At 44.4% G+C, this 26112-nt stretch overlaps 1 protein-coding gene across 1 annotated transcript in view; it reads right to left on the bottom strand.

Annotated features, from left to right (window-relative positions):
- Positions 1-959: 959 nt before the first annotated feature.
- Positions 960-26112, bottom strand: part of HYDIN (HYDIN axonemal central pair apparatus protein) — a 187323-nt gene continuing 162170 nt past the window's right edge. Inside the window, exons 72-86 of the mRNA XM_048515341.1 lie at positions 25470-25635; positions 22625-22772; positions 22006-22213; positions 21163-21384; positions 20270-20439; positions 18947-19145; positions 17786-17944; positions 13479-13759; positions 11858-12077; positions 10554-10766; positions 9570-9733; positions 7029-7179; positions 5177-5407; positions 3817-4041; positions 960-1929 (exon numbers count right to left, since the gene is read on the bottom strand). Of these exons, the coding sequence (XP_048371298.1) occupies positions 1441-1929; positions 3817-4041; positions 5177-5407; positions 7029-7179; positions 9570-9733; positions 10554-10766; positions 11858-12077; positions 13479-13759; positions 17786-17944; positions 18947-19145; positions 20270-20439; positions 21163-21384; positions 22006-22213; positions 22625-22772; positions 25470-25635 (3246 nt within the window). The 3' untranslated portion in view covers positions 960-1440. The remainder of the gene's footprint in view (positions 1930-3816; positions 4042-5176; positions 5408-7028; positions 7180-9569; positions 9734-10553; positions 10767-11857; positions 12078-13478; positions 13760-17785; positions 17945-18946; positions 19146-20269; positions 20440-21162; positions 21385-22005; positions 22214-22624; positions 22773-25469; positions 25636-26112) is intronic.

The following is a 26112-nucleotide window of genomic DNA, read 5'->3' on the forward strand; positions in this document are numbered from 1 at the left end:
GGAGCTTTGTGGAGATAGGCTGGGAGCTGTGCAATGCCCTGGTCCACCCCCTTTAATCAGGGGCAGTCCTGTTCACCATTACCCCTCGAGGTTTTAGAATTGTATTAGATATTACCACTGTGCTCTCAAGATTCACCCAGCAGCCACAGCAATGGAAGTTCTTTTTTTTTAAGCTGATACTCTCTGGATGCCTGATTGTGTTCACTAGTATTAGAGTATGCCAAGTCTCTGCAGCTGGCCTGCCAATGTATACACTAGAAAGAAAGAGACAAGACAGTAGCACAGACCAATAGGATTATTCCATTTGATCAGGCTAAGGTTAAAGGACTGTCTCCTCCCATAACTATCCAACCCTACAGTTAAGATCAGCCTCTCAAGTGCTGCTCTCAGTTCCCCTGCTGACAGAAATGAGACAGGTAGTAACAAGGGACAGGGCATTTTCTGTAGGGGCACCACCGGCTCACCTGGCACCTTCTTTACTAGCTTTTAGGCAGCAGGCCTATCTTTTTACCTAGACATTTAATTAGAGGTTTTATCTTAATACATTTTAATGTTCTGCCCTGTTTTACAGACAGTTTTTGTGCTGCTTGTGTTGAATAGCTTGTTTCACGTTGTGCATTTTAGTTGGAAGCCGCCTCCAGCAGGACCCTGAAGAAGCATCATCAAATTAATGATAAAACAATTGTAAATTTTGTCTCTCCTCCTGATGTAACTAATTTGACTACTAGTATACCATCTCAGTCCTCTGTGACCCTAATTAATGACCTTCTTAACCTGTTCTCCCATCCTGTCTCAGATAATTTTAGACCCTGTAACACTCCTTGTTACCAGTTGGAAGGAGATTTATACAACCCTTTTGATGCTGAGCTTATGAAGATAGCTGCCTCTTGGTCTGATTCTTCCCCAGATTCTAGAAACCTGCTTAAAGGCTGGTCTTGACAAACTTTCCAACGCCTCTGCTTTATTTAATAAGTTTATTCCAAAATAAGATCTTATATAACAAATGAGCCTTGCCGAAAGGAATGTGAAACTTTTCAGATTGTGGGTTTCAAGGTGGGGGGGTCATCTTGCACATTTCCAGGCAACATTTTGGGCTGTTACTTCTGTTGGTTCATTCAGTTGTTACGACTTTTATTGAAATACATCTTCAAGATGGGACGGATATTCCTAGGGTAGTGTACGGTGCCCTCCTGTATAAAAGCAACCTCTGTACGTTTTGGTGAGGATCTTACCTGTGCAAGGCCTTCAGAACACGCCCTGCAGTTCTTCCAGCTTGTCTTGGGGACATTTACCCACAGAGGGCTTTTTCTGTTCTTGAAAAGTGCAGCTGGAAGGAAGGAACGCATCCCATTTGGAATCAGACACTAGGAATCAAGTTTAAGGGGCCTTTCCTTCCTCAAGGCTTGAACAAAAGGGACAACTCTATGAGATGCTATAAGCTCATTTATCAGGCAAGATCCCCTTTAGATAGTAAACCCAGGAGATGCCTGAGCCCATTCCAGTCGCACGTGGGCAAGAGACAACTAACTTGCTGGTGACAGGGGCTTTGTTGCCACTGGGGTGTCCGTCAAAAGAGACTACAATTGTGGCAGTTTTCTTGGGACGAATGTTTTCCGGTGCCTTAACGGTGAAGGCTGGGTTCTCTACAGCATAGGAAAACGTCATGGGCTGCAAGAACACATTCTTGAAGACGATGGTTGTGTTGGAGCCAGATCTGATCTGAAAAGGCCCCTGGGGCTTGGGGAGAACTGATGTGCCACACAGAGGGATTGTATAGTCTCCCCCTATGACAGAGGAGAGGACAAGCGTTCCCCTCATTTCTCCCAGCTGGCAAGGCTCGAAGGTCACCTCCACGTTGACTTCTGTGCCTGTTTGAGATCCTGCAGCTGCACTGATAACTTTGTCTACGTGGAAATCGGGGCTGTCAATCTGAAGAGAGAAAATGCAACGGGGTCACTATGTCAGTAGCACAGAATAAGCAAACCCAACAACTATCACCTGGCCCCGGTCTTGTGGAATGTTCTTCCAATGAACCAGGAACTGTGGGAATCTTATGCAGTTCCACAGGGGCTGAGAGACAGAGCTGTTCCACCAGTCATACAGCTGAGGCAGCTAGGTCACCATCTAACCTCCCCCTGGTTCTATTGGGTCCACCATTAATCCCTCAAAAGATCGAACGTTGTTTATTGCTGTCTTGCATTAGTAAAATTGTTATCTATAGGAATGCTTTTTAAATGTTTTTACTTATATTGTTATATGAAAAGGTTATGAGCTGCCCTGAGCCTAAAAGGGGAGGGGTGGCATATCAAGTCGAATAAATAAACGGACTAACAAAAACAATGAATTAATCGTTCATCTGGAAATGATCAGCATACGACCTGGTTTGTTGCTAAATTTATCTCAGCATCTTTCAAAGTCATGCTAATTTCTTTAGTTCATACTTGTGGTAATTCTTGGATAGCACCATTCTTTCACTAACAGTGGCACTGGTTTGTGATTGTTCTCCCAGGACAATCATCCAATTTATTATTATTATTATTATCCATAAAGCTTGGTGTCTACACAATTCATAATTATGTATTCCTGATTTTGTTGGATTTCTATTGTTGTCATTATTTATAAAAGCGGACGTGCTCTGACTTCTCTGAATAAAGAAAGAAGCAAATATTCCCCATATACTGAAAGTCCCAACAGCTCTGTCCAACACAAAGCATAGTCCAGTAGACTAGGGAGATTAGAACGAAAGATTGAACTTATGTCCAGGCTCAATAGCTCATCATCTAGTTTCTCCATAGCTGCCCAAGCATTCCAATAAGATTAAGCACAACCAGAGACGGCCTTAGTCCCATAGAGCAACTAGGCAGGCAATCAACCACCAAGCAATTGATTTCTTTTGTTCTAAACAAAATACCTGACAGAGACAGCTATAAAATTTGCTCAATTAAATCAATAAAAAAATCCAACTCAATGCTGTTTAAAAATTGGCTGGCAGACTTTGATTGTTTAAACCTGCAACTAGCAGATGCTCTTGCCTTTGGTGTGTGAGAGAAAAGAGGAATGCGTCTAGCTAGCTCAGGGGTAGGGAACCTGCGGCTCTTCAGATGTTCAGGAACTACAATTCCCATCAGCCCCTACCAGCATGGCCAATTGGCCATGCTGACAGAGGCTGATGGGAATTGTAGTTCCTGAACATCTGGAGAGCCGCAGGTTCCCTACCCCTGAGCTAGATGATGCCCACTGAAACACATGCCTGTGCTCTCTGAACACAAAAAGCATGCTTGTTCTTTCTAACACTGATGAATTGATGTTGTAGAAGAATGCTGACTCTTAGCCTAAACCAGAAGTGTCCAACTCTGGCACTTCAGATGTTCATGGACTACAATTCCCATCAGCCCCTGCTGGCATGGCCAATTGAGAACTGTAGTCCATTAACATCTGAAGCGCCAGAATTGGACACCCCTGGCCTAAACACTGTCCAAATCATTAAGAGCTAGCTCATCAAATGATCTCCAAGGACAAGCCAGAGTAGAGAATCTCGAATTATAGTCTTCCTTTGTTTTTCTTTCCTGATGCCTTCTCTGAATTTTACCAATAAATTTTTTTTTTTGCATTAAGATTGGTGCAACTCTGCAAACTCAAACTTCATGTGCCTAATTCTAGTAATGTTATCTGCTCATACAACTGTCCTCAATCATGGCTGGGCACCATTTTGTTACTGAAGGCTCAGATTCAACACTGGCTAGTACCATTGTGGACTAACTTCATCTGGACCCCCATAGCGACTGGCATCAAAGCAGAGGGTCCTGCCCGACTCACTTTGGTGGAATACTCTGTCTTCTGGCGGGTGTAGTTGACAAACTTGGTGATAAGGCTCTGGCTGCTGCCCAGCATGGTACAGAAGTAAAGGGCCCTCTCTGGCCGGGCTGGTGTGGATTTCAGGATCAGATCATACTGGAAGGAACCCAACTCATTGCTGTTCAGGGACAGGCGTCCACTAGTTTCTCCAGGTCTCATTGGTTGGAATTCGAAGGACAATGTTCCCTGAGAAAAGACAGAAAGCAAATTGTCAAGACCAGGGACATTTGTCCTTGGGGGACCACCATCCAGGAAAGTATCTGTATGCATGTCACATTCTGAAACCTCTTTAGCAACCCTGGGCAGAAGAATGTTACATGAGCATGTGATAGTCAGGAGATGGGAGTGGGAGGCAGGCAGTGGCAAACCCAACGTTGCTTGCCTTGAAAATCCTATGGGGTCATATGAAGTCAGTTCTGACTGGATGATGCACATGCGCACACAGAGTCAGCTAGCGCCAGTGACAGATGGGAGTTTGAAAGCTGTCAACCAATTGCCAGAGGGGAGATAATGTTGGAAGTGAAGAACTGTACGCTGTTTCCTGCCTCAAACACTGAGGAGGTTTTACCAGTAAGTTAGATAGCTAGAGAGAGTCAAGACCTTTTCTCTATCATGCTGACACTATCCCTTTGATGTGCAGACTGTTACTCTTAAGGAACTTCCTTCCTTTCTTCCTGCTTCTCTACACACCACACTTCCCTTACCTCTTCATCTTGCACCATGTGTGCAGAGGGATGCCATCTGCTTCCATCTCCATCTAGCCCAGGAGTCTGCAACCTGTGGCTCTCCAGATGTTCATGGACTATAATTCCCATCCGCCCCTGCAAGCATGGCCAATTGGCCATGCTGGAAGGGGCGGATGGGAATTGTAGTCCATGAACATCTGGAGAGCCACAGGTTGCAGACCCCTGAGCCAGATAGATTAGAATAGAGGACCTATCTCTCCACTTTTCTATCCTGAATGGAGTTCACTAGTAAATACTCCTCTTATTAATTTAGAAAATAAGAATGACTGACTTTATGCCTATGCACACACGCATATCCAGGGAAGCTCCGCTGTGCTTTGCCTCCGCGCACTCTGCTTATAATGCTAAAGTATCTCGTACCGGAGAGATAACCAACAGATAAAAGAGGAACCAGGAGTCAGTACCAAGAGCCTAGTGGAGAGGACATCTAGGCTTCTTATGCACTGAGAAGAAAAAGAAAGCTCCACTGGTGTCCCTGTATTGATTGCAGAATGACCATTTCCCTTTAGGCTCACCACTGGCTGATCTTGCCCCCTCCCCAGCTGCTGCTCATACTCTTGGCATGGGCTTCCTACCTCAGACTGAGCCGGGACGACAATCTGGGGTGGGAGGGTGATATCAGGCACTTTACAGTCTGTGTTGAAGGTCACTGGATATTGCAGTGGGTTTTCAACCTTCACGGTGGAGGAAGTGCTGTGCCGGACGGAGGTGGTCAGCTCAATGGTGCCAAGAGGGCCACAAGGGACAGCCTTGAAAGTGATCAGGTAGAAAAGGTACTCCTGTGTCACCTCGTTGCGGAACGTCACCTGCAATCATGGGGGGATGCAAAAATCAGTCAATCTGTGGAGCCAAGTTGAAGCAGGATGTGAATTCCATTCCCACCCCCTGTCTAGTTTCAAGCCCAAACTGGCCAAGCAGTGTTTCAGAGAAGGTAGGGGCATTCCTGGAGGTTTGAGGGCAGCGCTTCAGGAAGGCTGTGTTTGGGATGGAGCAAGGATGCTCAGCAGGGAGGCGATGCCATACAGAGCTACTTCTAAACTGTCTTTTTTTATCCAGGGGAAGTGATCTCTGCCATCTGAAGGTCACCTGCAATTCCAGAAGAACTTCATGCTCCACCTGGACTGGAGGTTGGCAGTCCTAGTTTCAGATGCTGAAAAAATTCCAACTACAAATGTTGGAAAAGAAGGACTTTACGCTGTTTCCTGCCTCAACCACAGAGGGGTTTTTACTAGTAATCCAGATGCTAGATAGGGACCTAGGGATTGTCACCTTTACTCTATCATGCTGGCACTATCCCTTTAGATGTTAGACTGATACTCTTAGGGACTTCCCTCCTTCCGGTTCTCTCACCCTCTTTCACTCTCCATCTTGATCTCTACCCTACTGCACCATGTGCATAGAGAAGATGGATGCTGAGAGCATCCATTCCCATCCAGATAGATTAGATTAGAAAAGTGAACCTATCTATCTTCTATTCAGAATGGAGTTCACTAATAAATACTCCTTTTATTAGACTAGAAACTACAAATGACTTTGTTTTTTCTTTATGCCTAAGCTCACACGCATGTTCAGGATATGCTCCGCTGTGCTCAGTCTCTGAGCACTCTGCTTGCTCTGAAAAATGGGCAATCTCTGCGGGGAGATTCTCCAACACAAACGTTAGCATCACTGACAAAATGGAACGCAGCATTTCCTGTGAGCGTTTAGATGAGCTGATCCCAGAAAACAAGCAAAACCAGGTCACGTTGTTATTATTTTAACAGTTTGTACACGATCTTTCTGTCTAAAGATGGCAACTGGGCTGCTAATTCTCATCAAACAGACAAGTGAAGACTCCACCAACAAAAGAGTCCTGACTGTAAAACACTGACACAGGGATGTGTTTTCTCACGAAACCCGCAGAGGCTCACAGGTCACAGAATGGCCTATCTATGGCTCCTCCCCTGCCTGCCCTTCTCCCCACCTCCTGCCACAAAGGGCTTGATGAAAAGCTTTCTGGTAATGGAGAATCAACATGCTGCCTCTTTTTGTTGGAATGAAATCATGGAGACCCCATTTTCAGAAGGACTGTACCACATCCAAGGTTCACCACAGACAAAGCCACTGGGAGATGGATCTCTCTTCAGAGCAGCAGTGGCATAGTGTTTAAGAGCTGGTGCACTCTAATCTGGAGAACCAGGTTTGATTCCACGCTCTGCCACTTGAGCTGTGGAGGCTTATCTGGGGAACCAGATTAGCATGTGCACTCCCACACATGCCAGCAGGGTGACCTTGGGCTAGTCACAGTTCTTCTGAGCTCTCTCAGCCCCACCCACCTCACAGGGTGTTTGTTGGGGGAGGGGGGAAGGGAAAGGAGATTGTAAGCCTCTTTGAGTCTCCTTACAGAAGAGTAAAAGGGGGTATAAATCCAAACTCTTCTTCTTCTACCTTTGCAGAGAACATTCCTTCCTTGTAAGAGAAGAAGGTGAGCTTGTGATCCTTCTTGGCAGCAGCGGGCACATCAATATAATCCAGTGTTTTCAAGGTCGTGATAACTTCCAGGCGTTCTGGTTTTATAATTTCCACTGAGACACGGAACCTGGGAGAGGTTGGCAAGAAAAGTGGGTGCCAGCATCTCACCCTCCCCCCCCCCTTTCGCCCATGAAGAATTAAGCACACCGCTACACCCAACCAATTTTGCAGAAGAAGTATTTTTTCCTCCTGCAGGCCAAAGTTCCTGCTTTTCGCATAAAAGCAAAACATCCAGCGCACACTTTCTCCCCTGCAGAACCGGTCACTTTTCAGCAGACCTCTGTACTGTCATTTGAGAGCTAAAACTAACATGACAAAGATTTGAATGCTCTATCAGTCTGACAAAAATACATTGCACGTGCAAGCAGCCACAATTTGGATTAGTACCATACGGGAAAAGGAGAGAGGTTTTAACCCTGCACTTGTGTTAGCATTTTAAAGGGAAAAACAAAGGCAGCTCTTTTCTTTTTTTCCCCCAGAAACACAATCCCTCCACCCTCTTCAGTCGGGAGCTGTGGTCTTCTTCAGATCTCGCATTAAGGGCACAAAAGAAAGCCAAGCTTTATATTATCCCAGCTGATGATCCCCTAATAAACTTTCTCTTTAATTATCACTGACCGCAGAGAGAATGTGGGTTGCTATAATGACACGTATCTGTGGGAGCCATCCATCTTTGGGGTATTCTATTCATCAACAGAAATCTGTGTTCTTTTTGTACAGCTTGGATGGCCATCGCCGGCTTCCTGCTGGCTGTGGGGGATGGCTTGGACGGGCGCTGCTGGCTTCCTGCAGGCCAGCTTCTGCCCTCCCCAGGGCCTGGAGAGGGCACGAGCTGGTCTGAAGGGAGGCCGGGATGGGGGTGGGGCTCGGCAGCTTGCAGCCCCCCCCCCCCCCCCGTGACAAAACGGCATGCACCCCAGGACATGGGATACCCCATTAGCAGTACGCCACTACTTTAGATCTAGGACCCATGGGAAAAAAAATAAGATGTCAGGCTCATTTTCCAGTCTTCAGGATTTTGGATTTTAAAGACTGTGATTTCTTATACTACACACCACAGTGAATTTCCTCACAGCTTTCTTTGTTTTTGAATGCATACTGTGGGACCTTCCCCATCCTGTATCAATGCTCAGGCCTCTGTGGAAAATGCAGTTCCGGCCTTCCTGGAGCTCGCTGAAGATCTAAGAGGGCCCACTTTTCCTAGACCCCATTAAAAGCTTTCTCAACAGAGCATAGTCAATAAGTCATTTGAGAAGTGTCTCATACTGATTTCTTTCTTTTCTAGACAACCTCCTCTATGCTGTATGGTCACATGCCTATACCTCAGGTTCAGGGTTCTTGCCTTGTTTTCTTCCTCTGTCTCAGTCAGCCCTGCTTAGCTTTATGTGCAGAACTGAGTAGCTCCATACACTTCTTTGCAGTCCAGAAGGGCAGAAGAAACAAATGAAGGATTTGGGAAGGGTTGAGCTAGGAACTACAATAACCACAAGTGCTTTACCAGAGCGCGATAGTCTAATTCCCCCTACATTGGACATTTTTCAGAGTCACATGAAAGGTTTGAAATGAATTGACATTTCTTGCTGATGTTTTTAGCTCCAGGTAGTTTTCATGTTTATTTAAAATATTTCTATGTTGTTGCTCTTTGTTATTGTGATGCGTGTTTTACAAATATTGTAAATATTTATTGAGACTTTGTAAGCCATCCTGAGAAAAGTTAATACAACATTAATAGTTTACAATAAATTAATATCATGCTATCCCAGGACTACTGACTCACAGCCCAGCCACTGGTACTCCCTCCTTGGAGTAAATCAACAAGCTTGTGCTTTAAGGTGGTGAAATTTTCCTATGGTATCAATTATGCCCACCTCAACAAGATTGGAGAGTTGCTTTCTATTGTTCCCATTTTACAGATCAGGAACAGAGGATGAAATTCACTTGAAGCAAGGCCAACCATCAGCAACTTTGAACTTGAAAACAATAGCAGAACTGGGTTCCATTCCAATTCATAATGAAAGCCCTTGTTTCATTCAGAGAACCATTATTAATGATGGCAGTGCTTTCTCTGGCTCTTAATGAGCAAAGTACAATCTGCTGCAAATTTGGTAACGGGGAATCAAAAGGACGGCAGAAAGGAGGTCCAGAGCATAAGGTGAGAAATGATGGTCTTGAAGTTCTCTCAGGAACCATTCTGATGGGGCCTGGAATCAAAGCCTGGGGAAGATCAGTATCCCTGCTTTGGGGGACATCGTGCCTTTCAGATACTGGAACTCAACAAGAGGAAGAGAACTGAGGAAAACAGGAAAGACCCAGCAGTGGAATGAGGACCTGTTGCCTATATTTATTCAAAAATAAATCTTGTGGAATCCAGCTTGAAACGGGTTCCTCTGCTTGGCAAAGAGGGGAGAAACCAAAGTCTCAGTTCCAAACCTATTTCTCCCACCCTTTTCCTGTTACCTTTGTGGTTTGTTGAGCCAGTTGGAGATGGGAAGCAGCTCGGTGTAGGACGTTTTACATGGAACTTCTCTCAAGATGTTCCCTGCAGACTTGGGAGGCTCTGTGGTGCCTTGCAGGTGGTATAACAGCCCTGTCCCATCTGGGAGCGGGAAGAAGATGGAGCCCTAGAAGAAACATTCACAGCAGTTGCTTTCTGCCCTGAACAGAGTTCTTACCAGCTCCCAATGTGGCCAAACGACCCCATGAGATACAGGTAGTGTGAATTCAATTCAAGCGGCAGAGCTGGGAATCAAACCCGGTTCCTCCAGATCAGAGCGCACTTGCTCTTAGCCTCTGCTCTTAGCCACTACGCCACTGTTGCTCCCGATTAAGAGCAGCTTCTGATTAAAAACAAAATTCTAAGCCTGTACTGTTGAGTTATTTCTCAACAAATAGCAGTAGTGACTTATTTTTAAAACAACAAACACTTGGAATTCAGAGCAGTGAGTAGACAGATCGCTACAGGGCTATGACCGTCTAAACCTTGTCTCATCAAAAGATAGAAGCTCAGTTATGACCGAATGCCCCTCTATTTCCTGTGGAATGCTCTGCTGTGGGCGTGGCTCTTCAGGAGCAGACTCCCAAAGCAGAGCATTCTACAGGAAGAAGAGGGGCATTTGGTCACAACTGAGTTTTTATCTTTCAGTGAGACAAGGTATAGCAATTTTTGATTTATTTTTTTTGGTAATGCTCTCCAGTGAGGTGAGGGGTAGGATGACCACAGGAGGCCAAGGCCAGGGAAATGCAGGGAAAACTGCTGTGTGGACACTCAGTTACCACTGCAAAGGCCTCTGGGTTTGCAGCAGTGCCAAGGGTGATACTGAGAATTGGCTCTGTGTGGAAGCAGCCTAAGATTCCTTGTTCCCAAGTTATAATGCCCTGATCCCCCGGGAACTTTGACCTGGAACGGAAAAGTTCTTCCTCTTCCCTCTACTGTTTGCATACCTGATCCTTCTTGCCCTCCACATTCATGGCGAGGGGCCTGTAGGTGATCTCATAGGGCTTGTTTTGCTGGTGGGCTTCCACCCTGATGAACTCTGGGCCTTTCCACTGCTCTCCCTCAATGATGGGCCGCAGGGTCCAGGGCTGAATGGTCCGGTTGGACAGCATTATGGTTTGTGTATGCTTGGCACGCACCTGGCATTGGAAATTGACCACCTGCAAGAGAGAGATTTTGTGTTCTTCTCCAGATGGCCCCACAATTCTTGAAACAGTTTCCTGGACCTGGCACCCAGTCTAAACCATTGGCATTCAGAACTAAGCAGACCAGCCCTCCTTCCTCTCACGTGCAGTTTCATGGCTGGCTGCCCTAGTCTATCTGCATAAAGAGAGAAGAAGGCCAAGCAGAGGCGTATGGGGGGGAATGGTGCCCGGAGACAACCCTTCTCCGGGTAACCACCCCTGCACCCAGAGGTGGGGCTTGAGTGGGGCCACCTGCTGCCAAGCCCCGCCCCATCCTCAGTGCATGCAAAGCCCCTCCCACCCTGTCTTCTGTACAGGTCTGCACGGAGGCCGGGGGTGGGACTTGGGGCAGGGCAACCGGCCTCTGAGCCCCACCCTCCCCCTGCCTCCTGAACCGGCCTGCAGAGTGCAGCTGGGGCACACACCTTTTGGTCATGTGGGAAGGGGTGCCCGGCATCCCCCCACATGACCAAAAGGTGTGTGCCCGGGGACATGGGTGACCCCATGTCCCTATAGGCCATACACCTCTGAGGCCAAGTCAGGAGACTTTTGACTCCTCCCTGGGAGCCAGGAGAGTTGCTGCACAGTGACCGTGAAAAAGATGAGGATGTGGATCCAGCCTCAGAAGACATTTCGACTTCCACTTTATTTGACTTGACGGGCTGCTCCTCCCCTTCCAGGCTTGGGGTGGCTTGCAAAATGGTTCAAATACAATAAACAGCCATCTATACACATAAAACCAACATTAAAACATCATCCTTAAGAGGTTCCACAAAGTCAACGATTCAAGTCGATTCAAGAGGCAGTATTTACATCCTCAAGTGTAATACATCGACATCCCAACTAGTCGGAGCAGAAAAAACCAAAAGGTAGGAAGGGAAGGAACAAGGAAAAAAGGGAGAAATGGGAAAAGAAGGAGGGGGAGGGAGGGGGTTTCCCAGATTGTTTCCCACAGTCTAGATTTGAACTTTCCAGGATGAGAACAGCCTTTTTGGAGAAAGGCTACGTGTCCGCAGCTGCCGTTTCAACAAGGCTAGGGCACCCTTTTCCCTTCCCCTGCCGGTCACCTCTTTTACTGGGGCGAGTCCCACACAGCATCCACTCAGGGTGAGCTTGAGGGGTTCACTGCCTTGGATCTGACACTGCAGGTTCTCATAGCAGATGTCCTGGCTCTGTTCGCAAGGGTGAAAGGTCACTTCGAAGGAGACGTCCATCCCTGGAGAAATGTAGCCCTCCGCAGGTTTGATGGAGAAATCTGGTTTGAAGCGCTTAGTGTCCCATTTAAATCTTGTCAAGGGGAAAAAAATGAATTAAAGCCATTTTGAGACATTCCTTGATATTGGGGAAGCTGTCAGTGTTGACTGTCATCATACAGTGACATGGACGGTCGGCCCCCTGGAAGCAGCCCAGGAAGTGCTCTGTAACTCCTTGCTTGGTCTCGCTTGCCCCCTCCCTCTCTGCTCTTTGAACTGTTTCAAGAGGCACAACAGGGAGAGAGGGAAAGAAGGTAGTCGGAGGGACCACAGGCTCCAAGTTGCTGCCGCTGCACAGAACAAAAGATGCAGAAGTGAGGACAGACATTCTAACTGGATGAACTACTCCTGGTGCTGGAGTACGCAAGTGTCATATTTTCAAGAAGAGGACCTGGGTTAAATGGAAGTAGCAATAGCTCAGCCATAGGCTCCCAGTCAGGCCCCTTCCGCACACGCAGAATAATGCGTTTTCAAACCACTTTCACAACTGTTTGCAAGTGGATTTTGCTATTCCGCACAGCTTCAAAGAGCCTTGAAAGCAGTTTGAAAGTGAATTATTCTGCATGTGCAGAATGAGCCTGAGGTGTGGTAGTGGATATGACAGAACAGGATAGGTTTGGGAGAGGATGCCTTTGGAAGCAGAGATGGACCTCACGTCGACAACCATGGTTTAAGAAGATTTTAGTTTAAACTGTTTCCTGCTGCCCTCATTTTATGGATTTTTTTTGTTTTTTTGCCACCAAGTCACATCTGACTTATGGCAATCCAAGGCAAGAGACATTCCAAGACGGTTTGCCATTGCTTGCCTCCATCTCACAACTCTGGTATTCCTTGGTGGTCTGCCACCTAAATACTTGCCAGGGTTGACCCTGCTTTTAGATCTGACAAGATCAGGATTGCCTGGGCTATTTTTTCAAATAGAAGAGGAAGAGTAGTAGTAGTAGTAGTAGTAGTAGTAGTTTGGATTTATATTTCTCCTTTCTCTCCTGTAGGAGACTCAAAGGGGCTGACAAACTCCTTGCCCTTCCCCCCTCACAACCAACACCCTGTGAGGTAGGTGGGGCTGAGAGAGCTCCTAGAGCTGTGACTCGCCCAAGGTCACCCAGCTGACGTGTGTTGGTGTGCACAGGCTAATCTGAATTCCCCAGATAAGCCTCCACAGCTCAGGCAGCAGAGTGGGGAATCAGAACCAGTTCCTCCAGATTAGAGTACACCTGCTCTTAACCACTGCTGCTCCTTTGTGACTATCAAAAGCCTGCATAGTCCACAAAGTGTTTTCTTTTCAGTACCTTCTTTCCTGTGGAGGATTACAAACAAGCATGAAGTTAATGTTGGGTGGGCTGAGGTGAAGGGAGACTGGTCATGTCCGGTACGAGGCATAAAGAACTGGAAACTCCAAATGAAAAGAGCAGCCTAAAAGGACTGCTGTATTTACCCTACTCCAATGTCTCCTGTGTTGTGCATCATGATCCGTCTGGATGCCTGACTCCGCAGTATCACTGCACCGAAAGGGACATAATTCTGGTCCAGGCTGACTTCGATGCCCTGGCAGCATCCTTGCACTATGAAGAGAGACTGCAGAATTCCATGGTACTCAAGGAGAACCTCCTCTGTGAACTGCAGGATGCGGCTTTTCGGGCTGAAAGTCACCTCCACGTGGCAGGTGCCACCTCTGGACTTCAGGCTGATATCAGTAGATGGAGACATGGTCAGAACCTGCCCCAAAGAGAGGAGGATTTTTAAAGGCTTATAGGGCAGCAGCAGAGCATTTCCACAACTGCTCAGTGGCCCACTCTTCCACTCTCATTTTGCCTTCTAATTCAGGGGCGGGAGGAAGATTGGGATCTTCTGACACATTCTGGGCCGAGAATCTGTTAAACAACCTGTTGACTTAGAAGCCCAGGTCTTCTTTGCTCTTAAGTTCCCAGCCTTACATGTCATTCTCAGGCTCCGGTCAGTTGACCTTGAAGCTTCTCCCTGCCCACCCAGCCCAAATTAGTCACGCTACAGCTCAGGCCTAGTTCTCACTGAAACACATCTGGACTGGACTATTTCAATAGGGGCACATATGATTGAATGCAGCTCCATACAAAAAGCACTTTCCACGAGTCACTCAGGGAAATCTCATCAGCCTGCAACACTCCATTCCCCCAAAACAGATTTCAGTGCACACAACATGGTGCAAGAAAAGCAAGCTATGCAAAGACACTTTGATATGCTTCATACCCAATTCTGATAATCACAAACATCAGTCTAAATTGGCTATTGTGGGTTTTCTAGGTTATGTTGCTGTGGTCTGGTAGTTTTTGCTCCAAACATTTCACCTGCATCTATGGCTGGCATCTTCAGAGGCAGGTCCCGGTGAGATGTGTTTCCCTCCCTTGCACAGTCACCTCTTACCATGCCATACCTCTGAAGATGCCAGCCATAGATGCGGGTGAAACTTTAGGAGCAAAAACTATCAGACCATTGCCACCCAACCTGGAAAACCCGCAAAAATCCACCACAACCAGTTGATTCTGACGGTGAAAGCCTTTGACAATACCTCAGTCTAAACACTGGTAATAAGCAATTGGTTATAAATAATGGGTTGGATCCTACCACTCCACTGAGCAAAATTTATTCATTTACGTGCTGGCTCTAATTTGAGGTCTTCTTCTAACTTCAGTGGCTCCTCTGTTGCAGTAACAGCCACAAGTTGGAGAAAAGCTGTCAAAGAATGGATAGATCCACCAGAGGCGTAGCTCCAAGGGGGCGGTGTGTGTATGTGTGCGTGATGCACTGGGCGTGCGCCCCTGTGGGGGTATGGTGACGGTGTTCCAGGGGCATGGTGGGGGCGTTCTGGGGCGGGACGGAGGTGGAGGATGCACCAGTGCACAGGGCGCTTTTCTCCCTTGCTACGCCTCTGAGATCCACCCCAGTAATTTTTTGTAACCAGTAAGAAATACAGCAGGAATTGGAGAAGCAGAATGCCATTGGTTTACATATGACCAGATAAGACAACAGCTGATAATAGACAAAAAATACATGGAAATAAACAAGCAAAATACTGAGCTAGACACAATATTGATGGATGATAAAAATAAAAAAATAACCAGACTATATAAACTCCTTATATTACTACAAACAGAGAAAGAAAATGTGAAGGAAGTTATGATTAGTTGGGCAAAAGATTTCAAACATGATATACAGTATCAAGACTGGGAGGAATCTTTTAAAATACACAGTAAATTCTCCGCCAGCTTAGAACTAAGGGAAAATTTCCTGAAACTCTTACACAGATGGTATTTAACACCCTATGTTAGAGGTAAAAATGTTGCTTTTACATATACCAAAGAGGTGTTACTTTTATAAACATGAGTATACACGGGACAATGACAATGTTTGCCTTATAAGTTATAAAAGAAGGTATCTTTAGGTGTTTTCATAAGGTGTAAGACTATATTAAGTTATCTACACACATAAACATATTTTAGTGCACAAATATGGGATTTAGAAGTCACAAAGAATATACCCTTCACAGAATCACAAGATTTAGTAGGTGAACTCTGAATATAAAGTTCATGTATAGTATCTACACTTGAATATAATGAGGTTGAAAGCCTGTTAAGTTGGATGGAATCCAAAGAGAGATGAGAGTATGATGCTTAGTGTATTTCTTATCATATCCCAATTAAAAGCACACCTGCTTTAAAATAATGAGCTAGCAGAAGAAGAAAGGTCAAGGGTTAGAGGGGAATAATAGGTGATGTGGTGATGTAGTAGTTTATAATCATGTTTGTAGATTTGAATGCTTTTATATTGTAGCTAAATAATGAAACTTAAAGAATATGTTAATCACTCATGTTCAATATATGTATCCTAATGCTTCACGTGTAATGAATCCTGCTATAAATGTTATTCTCTCAGTTTAAAGTGTAAAATAGCTAAAACAGCTTGCTTCTCTAGATCCTAATCAGTAGGTGCTATTAAACAGAAAACTCCATTCAGAAGCTTCTTAAAGCCTCTAGCTAAAGTCTTTTTCTAAGATGCTTCTGAAGCTTGGTTTCAATAGTCATAAATAATAAGGGAACATGAGTTCTTGTGCCAAACAGACACCTGCTGATAAGAGGGCTCCTAGCAAGCTTGGGATAGTGTCTTCAAAGCAGGGGAGTGGGTCAAGAAAACCTAGGTTCTTGTGCCAAGAAGTACCCGCTTATAGGAGGCTAAGATCTTGTGCCAAGATAGAAGGCCTTTGGATGAAGGGGTAAAATATGATGGTGTCTTCACAGTAAGATAAGGGAACCAAAGACGTGGCAGGTGCATCCAGAGGGCATCCAGAGGAAGGATATATATCATGAAGATATATATCATGAAGACAGGCACTACCGAAGGGTTGACAGTTAAGAAGAACCAAATATTAATTACAGGAAATGACCATATAGAGATGTATTAATTGGAGGAGATACCACCTGGTATATGACATAGTATGACTAGATGAATTGTAATAGGCTATGGCCCTCACCTCCTAGCCAATGGAGAAGTGAGGGAGGGATTGGGTGGTCCTGAAAAAGTAATATAAACTGTTGTAGAACAAAGGAAGGGTGTGCCTACTACTGGGTAGACACCCGATCTTGCAAGACCGTAAACCAATAAAAGTTTTTTTATCTGCTTCACCAACTTTGTCCAGATTATTTTGAGGGTCCTTGGACCCACGTTTCTAACACCTATAAGTTAGCAAAAATATATCCAGACCACTCATCACTATGTTGGAAATGCAAGAAAGAGACTGGAACATTATTACACATGTGGTGGACTTGTCCTGAAATAAAAAAATTCTGGAAAGAAATATACACAACAATGAAAAAGATAACAAAGGTATCATTTGAACTAACTCCAGAAATATATCTTTTAGGATTAGGAATAAAGAAAATTCCGGACCTTAATATTGACTTATTTTTATATATATCTACAGCTGCAAGGATGCGGATAGCCAAAATATGGAAGAATGAAGCTTCACCAACAAAAGAAGAATGGATGACCCAAGTTATAGAATACCTAAACATGGACAGACTATCGACAAGATTGAAAGAACTCCCACGTAAGAAAGGAGTTTTGAAAACTTGAGGGAAAGTTAATTATATATTCTAGGTAAAAGAGCTGCAAAGGATAAGATGATTGAAGAATTATATAATATGAAATGGTTTACAAAAATTATATTGCAATAAGTTAATCTGCAAAAAAGTTGTATTATGAAATAAATTGTATACCTTTATTAAGGGAAAAATAAATATGGATTCAGTTACTCAACAGGGGAAGTCCAAAGCAATAAGTATTGGACAGTTACATCACAATAAAAGGGATAAAATCATGATTATGGGATATTGAAAGGGCCTAGAAAGAAAAGAAATTTATTTAAATTACCAAAGAATAGTGAAGTAACTGATTTGATTTAGATATAATGAATTATGTGTTATTGTTATGGGTAGTTGGGGTAGGATAGATTATGTTTGGGTAACTGTAAATGTGGGTCATTTGTTACATGTTAATATTTGTTGATGTCTTATGTGTTTCAATGGTTTCATGTATGTTTTATGTTCAATGTGTTTTTTAAAGAAGGAAATTAATAAAAAGTATTATGGAAAAAAGAAATACAGCAGGAATTATAAATGACTTTTAATGGAACTGAGTCCGAACTATAAAATGTTGATCAACATCAGGGCATCCCCTGGCAGGAAAGAAAGAGGCATTGCGAGGCCTTACCTTTCCTTCCTGCAACTCCGGCACACTGGACATAAAACCGAGGTTGAAGGAGACAAAGCAAACGCTGTTGTTCACCAAGGTAACTGTTTTCTTCACAGTGTGTCCTGGAGAAACAGCTCCAAGTTTCAATACTTTGCTGGGAGGCTGAACAACATCGATCTGCAGTGAAGGACAAGACACAACAGCAGTAAGATTCATGTAATTGTGAAATGGATGGCAGAATTGATCACGTGATAATAAATCAATGAAAGGAAAAGAAGAATAAGAGCAGGGGACAGGGGAGAAGGAAGGATGGACTGTGGTGCAAATGGCAGAAGGATCTCTGTCTATACAGTGAACTTCATTTTCTTCCAGGAAAGCAGAACATGGTGTACTAGATGTTCAGTTTTTGCCACAGACAGGAACACCTCAAAGTGGAGGAGTCCTAATGGTGTCTCAAGTGCCCCAACAAAGACTTGCTGCTGTTCCTTCTTGGAATGTTCCTATGTCCTGCCCCTCACTAGATCTCAAGATGCCCTTTAAGGACAATTGCCTCCCCTGGACCTAGAGCAGGGGTGTCCAACTCTGGCACTTCAGATGTCCATCGACTACAATTACCATCAGCCCCTGCTGCCATGTCAGCAGGAGCTGATGGGAACTGTAGTCCATGAACATCTGAAGCGCCACAGTTGGACACCCCTGGCCTAGAGTATTATCTGCTCTATGGGAAACTTCCTCCCCTTCCAATGCAGACTTGGTCTACATGTTCAAAAATACTCAAGGGATGATTTGGTGGTGGTATCCAGAATTCAACGACAGCACTGACATGGAATCACAGGGGTTTTAACCACACCTCCAAATGCTCTGTTTGTAGTGATTGGGCATTGACTCTGTCCATGTTTGCTTATCTCAGATCATGACAGTGCTAATGCCTAATCTTTTACCCCAGGAAGAACACAAACAGCTGAAAAGCAGCCTCTGATAAACTAAAGGACATTTTACATGCTTTCAGCATGTTCTCAGAACTAAGAAAAACACAAATTCACAGCTGAAGGAAACCCTCTGGTAAGGGACTGAACCCAGTAACTGGTTTGAATAACCCAGCAGATGAAGTCCTGACTTTGCCTCTCCTAAGAACAGATTTTTGGAGCCCAAAGTTCTAGGGCTCAAATATAATCTCACCGTCATCTCAATCCCGTTCCCAAGAACTTCAACGATCTGTTTTGAGAGCCCGTTGATTTCAAAGGTGACAGCTTCATGGTAAGAAATGGCCTCTCGGGGATAGAAGGTGAATGGAATCTCTATCTTTCCTCCAGGACTTAGCACATCACCCTGGAAACCCACCTCAAGGTAAGGTGTGCTGGTGAACAAGCAGTCCAGGCTGTGAAGAGACCAGAAGAGACCATGACCAACTTTACTAGAGGCCAGCAAAGATGGTCCTCCTGCCTACTTACTGATTGACAGATCTGAGCCCTGTTTTGCCTCAGAGATTTAGTGAAGGGTGACATCACCTTCTGAAGCAAGGAGTTTTCAGAAACAAAAAGCATCCCTTTCAAGAAAACAGGCACCTGTTGCCAGCTTGTCTTGTGAAAATCCAAGTTGATTTGGGAGAAGATCTTCATTGTCACCAACAAAAGCATCCTTGTTGTCTCTCACAGGACAAATGGCAACAGTCATTAATCTAATTAATGATCTCTTAGTCCATGTCACTTGCTTTTGTTTGTTGGTTGGCTTTTGGGGAGTTGCTGCATGGTCCTTTTTTACTCACTGATGTTTTAAAAACGCTTTTCAGAATATAAAAGACGAATGTTTATGATTTTAACTGCTTTATTGTGTTTTTTCAATATGTTGTTTGTCACCCCAGGTACTGGACTCTTTGTGGCACTGGACAGAAGGTCTGCAGACTGAGAAGTTTCCAGAGCTTCAGGGTGCCTTCCCCAGCACAAATGGTCTAGTAGGACTACAGAAGCTTCCAATCAGTTTTTTATTTTCCCTCAGTAATAGACAGTTTAACCGTCGCTGCTTGGTTGCCATCCTCTCCCTGCGTGGTGTAATGGTTAAGAGCAGTGGACTCTAATCTGGAGAACCAGGTTTAATTCACCACTCCTCTACATGAGAAGTAGATTCTTATCTGATGATCCAGATTTGTTTTCCTACTCCTACATTCCTGCTGGGTGACCTTGGGCCAGTCACAGTTCGTTCAGAACTCTCTCGGCCTCCCCAACCTTTTTCTGTTGTAGGGAGAAAAAGGGAAAGGAGTTTGTAAGCTGCTTTGAGTCTCCCTACAGGACAGAAAGGTGGGGTATAAATCCAAACTCTTCTCTTCCTTTTGTCGGCTGGTTTTGCACAGGCCCAAAGACTCAAAGCCTCCTTGCTGACTTTTTGGGCTGTACAGGACAGCATCACAATGCTGTCATCGCTGTGGATCAGATCAGACACTGGCACTTATACTAATGTGTGCAGGGGAGGACCAGTTCAGTCCTAGCCAATGGGACGCTGGCTTACCTTAAAACTCTGTCATCCTTGTTTGTGACTGTCAGGACCCGTTTGGGAACGGGCATCCCAGCGCGGTAGATGAAGCAGTTTCGAAAGTCCACTTTAGTGAAGGAGAAATGTATGTTGGGAGATACAGCTGAACCTCGGAGTGCACAAATAAATGTGGGGCCATGGCTGATCTGTGAGGAGAGAAACCACTCTGCCAAATTGGCCTTTTTGGCATAAGCTATTTGAAGAGGGAAGGAAAGACAGGGAAGAGCATTTTGGCCAGCTCTGGCACCTTTCTGAATGGTGGTTTTTCCTCCCTTCCTGTTTTGGGTGTTGCCTTGCTATACTATTCACAACAAATCACACTAAGAGCTGTGGCCTGTAACCACTCTCTTTGGATGGGCCAGCTGTGGCATATGGGAGCAACCTGAGATAGACAGTATGCTTTCTGGTCTGTTTGTTGGTGTGTTTACATTGACCTTTTCCTTGTTGTTATGAGATCTTTTGGAGAGACATACTTCCTGTGGATAAATGGCTTCTGACTCACATGCAAAGAGCCAGCTTCTTGCCTCTTTCGACAGGCTTCCCTTGGTTGTTTGGCCAAGAGAAAACGGAAGAGGATGAAAGAGGAAGGCATGCAGCATACAGAACATGGATTTCTTTCAATGATTCATACCTTTTAGCTGAAGTTCTACAAAATACACTGGTTTCTACAAAGCATGAGTCACTAGTCAGAAATGCCCTATGACAACTGACATCATAAATCCTAAGCTTCACCAGAGGTGCAGCCTAGTAGGACCAAACTTTGCTTACCTGTGGTATTACTGGATATTCCCTACCAAAAGTACACAGAGGGCTCTGAAAACTTCCCAGGAAAACCAGTTCAAGGAAAATGCCACAAATCCCTTTCTTACCTGTAGTCTGAGCTCAACATCCTTTAAGGTACATTTTTTCAGTGGGTGGAATGACAATGTGCTCTCCACAAATTCCCCAGTATCCACCATGCCGCTATTTGGAGAGATGGCAAAATATCGCTGCAGTCCTTTGGTGTTGTTGAACTTCCAGGTGAAGGCAAAGTTGAATTTTCCAGTGTTTTGGATAGAGAAGGTATAGTGGGCATAATCGTTCACTTGTATCTGTCCAGGTAGCAGAAGGAAGGAGAAGCATCAATAGTCCATCACTATTACTGAGTGCAGCCTGACTGCTCAAGGCTCTCACCATATACTGAAAAAAAATAAACTAAAGCAAGCTATAAACCCTAGTCCACGAGCCTTCCAATGTCAGGATTACAGGAACTTTGTCAAGATGTATCCAAGTACCATCCCCATAGGACAGTGGTGGTGAACCTATGGCATGCCAGATGTTCATGAATTACAATTCCCATCAGCCCCTGCCAGCATGGCCAATTGGAATTGTAGTCCATGAACATCTGGAGTGCCATAGGTTCGCCACCACAGCCATAGGAGATGTTCAAGGCAACCTCAGCTTCATTTCCATTTTGCCTATGGATAAAAACCACAAAACTGATCTTTAGGTGCCATCTCACAAAGGCTGCTGGTCTAGAGGTGGAGGTGGCCATGGTGGGATGGGATGGGGGGGGGTTCTACCATATTATCTATTAACACTGTCATATGTTAAATCCATTTCTCATCACCCTGAGGGCTCAGAAAAAGTTCACAGGTACTTTTGGGGGTAAAATACCACCCCTCGGTGCGTGAATGGAGACATTTAATCTCCCGGCTTCTCTGTTTTCTCACCTCTTTAAAATTGATAGTGTTCACCTTATCAGAGTCCAGCTCAATAACCACACTGCTACTTTCTTCGCACTTCACAGTCAAGTTCATGGTGTGGCCAGTGGCCTTGACATTCAAGCAAAGAGGATGGGTTTTCCTGTTGACATCGCATATCAGGTTAAAGTTTACGCCCCCTTCCAGCATTGGCATGAAGAAGATATTGACAGGAATCCTGGTAAGAAAGCATGGTGTGTGCTAAAAAAAATGCTTTACAATGTGATTGCCAGAGCATGTAGAACACTGGCCACGAGCCAACATTTCTGTTGTTGGAGCACTAAAGGGAAACACAGCTACGCAACTTTATTATTGAAGAGGGACAAGATTCCTCATTCTCTGCAGCGCAGAACGTAAGTGATGAGGAAGCATTAATTCTACAGGGAAGACAATTAAGAGCAAACTCCACATGATCAGAAGCAAGCATTCTGAAGGTAAAATCTGCCTTTTCTAGCTCCAGGATTCGGAGGGTTTTTCATAAAAACATGCAGAACCTAACCCACTGGAAAACCTGCAGCGCTTTAAGATGTTTGAAGCCCGTGACACTCGGCATGCAGATTCCCATCCTATTGGATAGCTTCCCACATACCTGGAACAAGGTGGGATGGAGCCTTCCATGGGCTGTATTTTCAGACAGTTGAGCCGTCCCTCTGAAAAGCGGGTGCTCTCTCTGAAAGCAAAACTGAAGGTTTCGTTCTCATTGTTTATAATATTGACGCTGTTCCGTGCCTCGTGTCCTTCAGAAGGTCAAAGGAACAACACAAGTTAGGCTTTTCTGTCACTACCTCTCCACAGACACACCCACAAACACACACTGCATGATCTTTACTCAGAGGCCCCTTCCGCACACGCAAAATAATGCGTTTTCAAACCACTTTCACAACTGTTTGCAAGTGGATTTTGCTATTCCGCACAACTTCAAAGAGCACTGAAAGCAGTTTGAAAGTGCATTATTTTGCATGTGCGGAATAAGCCAGAGACTCTCTTTTGTTATTTTGTAAAAGAAACACAGAAAGGTCTCATTGTGTTATTGTTTAACTATTAAAACTAGTAAAAAACATTTTTTAAAATGAAAAACAAAACTCCCCCTGGAAAACAGGCCAAATTGTAACACATTGGCCCTTTCTGCACAGCACAAATAAAATGCCTTGAGGACCAAAAAAAAAGTGTTTGGGGGAAGAATTCCACACAGGTTTTTCCCCAGGATGTTTTATCTCTGCTCGACCCGGGTTTTTCAGAAAACACCAAATTAGCGATTCTTTTTTCCCCAAGTCAGTGGGAAGACATTTTCTCTTGGCTGTGCAGAGCAAGAAGCGTTTTATTTTTCTCACCCAAGTTTAAATAGCTGTCACTTTCAGTTTCTCTACAGCTCACACCCACCATTTTTTTCCCTCATCAGGAGGCTCTACGCTGCCGCCATTTGCAGAATGTCCCAAAGGAATTTCCTCTGCTTGCAGTTCCTCCACATGTTCTTTTAATATATAAAGTGCATTAAAAAAGTTAGCTTTTCCTGGCAATTCAAACATGTGGATGCCAGCCACAGATGCAGGCAAAATGTCAGGAGAAAATGCTACTGGAACACAACCCCACACCCCAGTGATTCACACATGTATCGTTTTTTCTTTTGTTCTTTTGTTTTACATGGAATATCTTAGAAGCTTCGTCACGATTTGAGAATGATTCTCATACTGTGACATCGAAGCTTCAAAGATAGCTCATTTTTTAAAAGAGGGGGGAAAATGACATGTGCGCAGGATCGCCAGGAAAATTATTAATGCACTTTATACACTGAAAGGATGAACTGAAAGTGGAGAAAACAATTTGCCTCACTTTTGGTCTGAATATGCTAATACCTTCCAGAAGATTCTAACACCTTCCTTAACAAGAAGTGATCTTCTGCGAGCAAATGAAAATTGTAGAAGAGCACTTGCCAAGAGGTAATCGATACCAGTTTCTGGTGGAAAAAAATTGGGAAGTTGTTTGGAAGTAGCTGAGAATGGATCGTTTGATGTAGTGACAATTACAGGACTTATACTATATAGGTTTGCAGGGGAAAAAAGTGGAATATATTTGTGGAAACAGTGTCATGTGAAGCCAGGATTTTGTCCAGTGGTTTCCTCCCTCCATGTTGAGAATCCCCTTTTTGTATTTGGGTTGCCTGTCTAGAAATGTGAGCTTTGAGAAAAGTAATGGTTTGGAATTGGCTTTCAATTTATATGGTATTTATTGGAAATATGTGCTTATTTAGCAGAACTTCAAAATAAACAAGACAGAGTATCATTTGCTATGATAAAAGGGAAAAACTTTACTAGCTATGGCCCCTTCCGCACACGCAAAATAATGCGTTTTCAAACCACTTTCACAACTGTTTGCAAGTGAATTTTGCCATTCCGCACGGCTTCAAAGAGCACTGAAAGCAGTTTGAAAGTGCATTATTCTGCATGTGCGGAATGAGCCTATGATAATAAGAAAAGTTACAAAAGGTAAATGCTTTCTATCAGTTGCATCCAGCCAGCAGTCTGTTAGCCGATGCTGTTCAAGACTACATCCTACACGTGGTCTCATGCTGTCTACAGTACTCTTAAACAAAGGAAACAAGGCTCATTCCACACATGCAGAATAATTCACTTTCAAACTGCTTTCAGTTCTCTTTGAAGCTGTGCGGAATAGCAAAATCCACTTGCAAACAGTTGTGAAAGTGGTTTGAAAACGCATTATTTTGCGTGTGCGGAAGGGGCCCAAGTTAACTTATAACTTTAATCATATGTGCTGTCTGGCTTACTAGCAATGTCGGACTAAGCTGACCAATGGCTAATCAACTGACCTTCTCATTAAGCAGTGACCTCAACATCTACTTAACATATAAACAGTTAACTCTTTCCTGACTCAGTTGTGTGATGGACACTTGCCAAATCCCAACAGTATTTAACACAGTAACTTAAGCAAAATACACAAATGTACAGTTGCCCGCCCCCAGAGCCTAAAATCATGATTTCAACAATGGGGAAAGTAGCCAAACAGGGGCAAGGGAAATGTTCTTCCCACATCTGCTCTGTGTTCTAGATTTTGCTGTTGCTTCACATTTCTGTTTTCTCTACCAACTTCCATCTTATGCTTCGTCATTTAATTTTTTTCAATTGAAACTATAAATTCCTTTAATTTTAGTCTTACTGGAGTCTCAGTGAAGTCTGATTTGGTTACAGTAGAATGCCCATTATCAAGATATCTGAGTGGAGGAATCTGTTTGACAGAGGGCTGGCCGGCCGTACAGTGGAGTTGTGATTTGGAAAGTGACCAAGATTTTGCAAAGGAGTTGCTGCACAGCAGGACTTAGTGGATCAAGTCCCTAAACATTTGTCAACACTCTGATAATAAACACAAAATGCTGCTGCTGTTCTACCAGTGAAGAGGTCCCCGCCCACAACTTCCCTTACCAATCAAGAGTGAGTGGAAGTTGATATGGTATCTATCCAGAGACACAGAAGGGTCTGTGGTGTGGCCCACCAAGAGGAATGGGACAGAAATTTTGTGTTCAGGGATTGTAAAGGTCCAAAAGGATTCTGTGACATCCAGATGTTCAGGGAGGAATTCAAATGTGACCTACAGATGAAAAGACAAACAGATATTTCCTCAGTCACAGGGTGCGTTGGCCCATGCCGGCTGCTTGCTTGTGACATTTTATAACCTGTATCAAGCTGAGCAGACATAACTTTTTGAAATGTTCATTACATGGAGCACTTCAAAGGTGTACATTGTGTAGTGGTTCAAGTGTCGGACTGGGATCTGGGAGACCCAGGTTTGAACTCCCATTCTGCCATGAAAGCTTGTTGAATAACTTGGTACAGTCACATACTCTCAGCCTAGCCTACCTCACAGGGTTGTTGTGAGGATAAAATAGTAAAAAGGCAGAATAATAATAATTTGGATTTAAGGAGACTCAAAAGGAGACACAAAGGGGCTTACAATCTCCTTTCCCTCCCCCCCCCCCACACACAATAAACACCTTGTGAGGAAGGTGGGGCTGAGAGAGCTCTGAAGAACTATGACTAGCTCAAGGTCACCCAGCTGTGTTGGAGT

Source organism: Sphaerodactylus townsendi, linkage group LG14 (assembly GCF_021028975.2).
Source record: "Sphaerodactylus townsendi isolate TG3544 linkage group LG14, MPM_Stown_v2.3, whole genome shotgun sequence".
Lineage (NCBI taxonomy): Eukaryota > Metazoa > Chordata > Lepidosauria > Squamata > Sphaerodactylidae > Sphaerodactylus > Sphaerodactylus townsendi.